Source organism: Trachymyrmex cornetzi, unplaced genomic scaffold (genome assembly GCF_001594075.2).
Source record: "Trachymyrmex cornetzi isolate Tcor2-1 unplaced genomic scaffold, Tcor1.1 scaffold21, whole genome shotgun sequence".
Taxonomy (NCBI): Eukaryota; Metazoa; Arthropoda; class Insecta; order Hymenoptera; family Formicidae; genus Trachymyrmex; species Trachymyrmex cornetzi.
This window is the reverse complement of record NW_017296741.1, coordinates 1,745,118-1,749,503: the sequence shown is the minus strand read 5'-3', so window position 1 is coordinate 1,749,503 and position 4,386 is coordinate 1,745,118. Positions and strand designations below refer to the sequence as shown.

The window sequence follows — 4,386 nt, the reverse complement described above, 5'->3', positions numbered from 1 at the left end:
GCTATAACTACCATATTATAGTAATTTTAAATATAAAATTTTGTCCGTGTAGTACAATTAAAAATTGAACTTTTTACTAAGTACACGGTAAAAAATATTTTGTATATTTATCTTAAAACGAATCCTTATTAAAACTTCGTGTTGAATTTTTAACATATTCGAGTTAATTTAACATAATGTGATTGTATTATTTCAATACTTTGTGTTAAATTAAAATTTAACATTTCTCAGTGCTAAAATAACACAATTTATAGGTAAGTAAACGAAAATAACATAAAAATAATATAATTTTAAAATATAAATTCTAAGAATAAATGAATAAAATGTGTGTGTTAATTTAATATATTATAAGTGATAATTTTACTGAAGAAATATATTCTGTACAGCTATAGTTACATACCTATTTTATATGTAAAAAGGTACAGATATTTTGTGCCGTTTTCTCTTTATAACAGTAAATATATGTTAAATCTATGTATTGCATATGTTAAATGTTATAAAGGCCTTGCCTAAATTAAAAAAATGTAAAAATAGTATCTAATTTCAATTAAATTTAACATCATAAATGTGTTAATTTAATATAAAATTTGCTTTTATATTGTTAAAGTATATTACGCTTCTTGTATTAATTTTTTACATAATATTTGTGTTACTTTCTAACATATTCATCTTATGTTAAATTAACACAAAAATTTTGATGGACCGTTTGGGATATATATGAAATGTGTTAAATTTAACGCAAAATTTTTTACTGTGTAGAAGAAGAAGTCAATAGTCCAGGCGCTGTAGTTGATGTGGCAATCATGGTTGTTATGGCACTCGTATGTATTACTGCAGTAATTTGGGAATTTCCGATGGTTGCAGGGCTGTTTCTAACTGGGGAAACTAGATCAAAGAATCGATTATTAATAACAATTTTTGCATAACTAATAATTATATAATATTTATGTAATAAATAAAGAAAATTAGAGAAACTCTACGATATAAGATAATATTAGATAGATTAAACTGAAAAGCAACGTAGTGTATATATATAGGTATTAATGCTTCTGATAGTAGTGTGTATACAAAAATTAAACTTGATATTGACCTAGTAATCGATTTGAATCGGAACTGGATGGTGGTAGTAATTGCTGTGGGATATGAGATTGCCATGAGACTGTAGGTAATTCAGTATTCCATTGTGACTGTTGTGATGAAGATTGCGATTGATTTGTGAGATTACTGAGTTGTAGCAATCGTGAACCACGCGGCAACTGTGATATTTGCGAGCGATGCAATAATGACAATTGTGACTGTTGTAAAGATCGCGGCTGATTTGTGAGTGGCGGTGATAGTGAGACACGCGGAAGCGATTGCAACTGCGAAGAGATTGTTATAATAATTTATATGAGTAATTAGTAATCATAAAGAAGCAAGGAAAGTTGGAAGGTTTTACAATATCAAATAAAAATAGTAAGGCTAATTCGTAGATGTTGCCATCATATGTATTATAATTATTTAACGATTGATATAAAAATATTGTACGGCGCCAAATATTTTCCTCGGACTTTTTTCGTGATATGATATGAAGGCAAAATAAAACTCACAATAACACAATTAAAGCATAACGAGGATCATATAATATAAAAGTTGTACATAGGAAAGTAGTAAACTATCTGATGATGTATTATATGATTGAAAATTCTTTTAATATATATACACAAAATTTTTTTAAATTAATATATATACTTTACTCATTACATGTTTTGCACTCACGGCTATTTCATGTTGTTCTTTGATAATTCTGTTATTTTGCTTGAAAGTTGAAATAAAATATTCGTTTCTACCAAGACAAACGTGACGATACCAAACGATGAAACGGTGCCAAAGGATTCTAAAGAAGGTCCCAATGCGTCTTAAGATAGGAAAATTAGGACACCTAATTATATTAAATATTTTTTATTTTATATGTATGAAGACTGTAATAATTAAAAATAGCAAACAAATCATTGCAGTAGCATATAATAAATTGAAAAAATATAATCAATGTGATATCAGTTCATAGTTGTACTGTTTATTTGAAAGAAATGATAAAATAGAAGATTTTCAAAAACTTGTATATTCTTTTTTTAACTGTAATGTATTTTATTTACATTAGAGTAATGATGTATTTTTATTATTTTGTACTATTTAAATATTAAAATATTGCTATAGAAAATATTTCACGTGATATTTCATATATTTTATGTCGAAACATTTTACCAAACGTGAAACCAAATATGAAACATCTTTTAAGCTATTACTTCTTATAACTTTCTTAATGCTTTTATAGGTAGAATAATGAAACAAATTGTAAAAAAATATATACGATATTTCTAGTTCAGTACAGTTAATTTATATAAGCATGACATATTGTAAAAATTGGATGTATATTTCTAAGATGTTTTCCAGTAAAAATTTAGTATTATTTTTAGTACAATATTATTTCATATTTTTACTTTTTTTTCAATAAACTTTTTACATTATTATTAAGTAATTATATTTTATTAATCAGTTATCAAAATTATAAGCATTATAGCAAAAAAATTGTATTTACCAGACTTGACAATATAAATTGGAATTTATAATAAACATTATGAATATTCCAGTTCCTAAACCAGCAACAAACCATAAATAATTAGGCCAGTGCAATATCGAATAATTTACAAATTCAGTATTCGAAACTTTTTCTGTTTTATTTTCTCTGTATGTAGTGTTCCTTAATAGTGGTGTCACATTTTCTGTTACAGTATTTGTTAATTGTGATGTCACGTTTTCTGTTACAGAATCTAGAAAAGTAATAGCAATTAATAAATAATTATGTTTTCATTATTAGTATTATAGATTTTGTAATAACTATATTCATTACATATTAAAGAATTAATTTTGTTAAATATAAAAATTTTTGTTTTGAAGAAAATCTGTTGATTGCAAATAAAGTAAACATTACTCTTTTTTATAATAAAATTTTCCATATGATTCTTATTACTGTATTTTTGTTAATTATTTAATAAAAGTAAAATAGAAAAGATAATTTAATACATTGAACAATTTTAACTTGCTATAAGTAAATTACAATTAATTTTTGAACTAATAACAAATAAAACGAAAAGAAGAATTTAATTCTATCTATACATTTTCATTTTATACCATTTGACATTTTATATATAATAGTTTACAAATCTTGTGTATTCTACTCTTTTTAAAAGATGTTTTTGGTTACATTATATTTTAATATTATATATATTAATTAGCTATGTTTCACACATTATTTCTTTATATGCATATATTCCTTACAATTTCATTATTCAAAGATATACCTAGAGACTTGGAGACAAGGCAGTGTCTAGGTACTATTTGCTATGTTTAAAGTTTACACGATTAAGAGAAAATAATAAAAATAAACAAATGAAAAACATTATTTTCTTAATATAAATACCAAAAATTAAAGTAGTGTAGTCGGTGGTCCATAACGACGGTGACACTGTCACGATGTGAAACATTCTTTTCTTTACTTAAGTAGGCAGAATTACTTTTCTTTATTTAAGTAATTTCGGAAGTAATATCTGTGTGTATGTCGTATCATCTGAAACTAGTAACATCTAAAATTAATGATATGTTTATTTTGGATCGAATAATGGAAAATATACGTTGTTCGAATAATGGAAAATATACGTTGTTCGACAGCTTATACCTTATTCAGGACGGTAAAACGAAGTTCAAACAAGATCAGATTGAAGAGATGTTTATATATTATTTTTGACAAGATTATGAAAGCTAAAAGATAACTTTGATTTTGTCTAATATACGATACCGGCCAAATTATGTTATACTGAGAAAAATGTCCGTTCAAAAAATAACAAACAGATATTTCCGATTGATTTTGATCGGATTTATAAGACTATCCGATCAAATTTATCGGATTTATAGGACTATCCGATAAATTTGATCGGATAGTCTTATAAATCCGATCAAAATCAATCAGAAATATCTATTTGTTACTTTTTGAACGGATAAAGCCCGGAAATTTTTCTCAGTGTACCTTTCGATTTTTTGAGCATATATAACTTTTGCCAAAGTGAATCGAATGCGCTCAAATTTATACAGTAGACATTTGGTGGCAGTTATACCTTGTACGTAAAGTATAATGAAATTTGACAATGTACCCTATGATTTTTTAATTTTTTACTAATTTTCCCAAAATCGCATTATTGTACTTTCTTTACTTTTTATGATACAGCTGCAGTTTTTACCGTTGTGACCTAACTTTAGTAGTTAGATTTAGTGTTTTAACATTATGACATATATATATATATATACTCGAGGTGCTCAAGATATAGATGAACGGCAATAGAAAGTCATCGT

General features: G+C 25.5%; 1 protein-coding gene across 1 annotated transcript; it reads right to left on the bottom strand.

Moving 5' to 3' along the window:
* Positions 1-748: 748 nt before the first annotated feature.
* On the bottom strand, positions 749-3,524 carry LOC108759863 (uncharacterized). The gene is made up of 5 exons (XM_018505523.1): positions 3,461-3,524; positions 2,579-2,810; positions 1,759-1,921; positions 1,091-1,361; positions 749-885 (listed from the first exon to the last, which is right to left on the bottom strand). The coding sequence occupies exons 1-5, from the start codon at positions 3,522-3,524 to the stop codon at positions 749-751; spliced, it is 867 nt and encodes a 288-aa protein (XP_018361025.1).
* Positions 3,525-4,386: the final 862 nt, after the last annotated feature.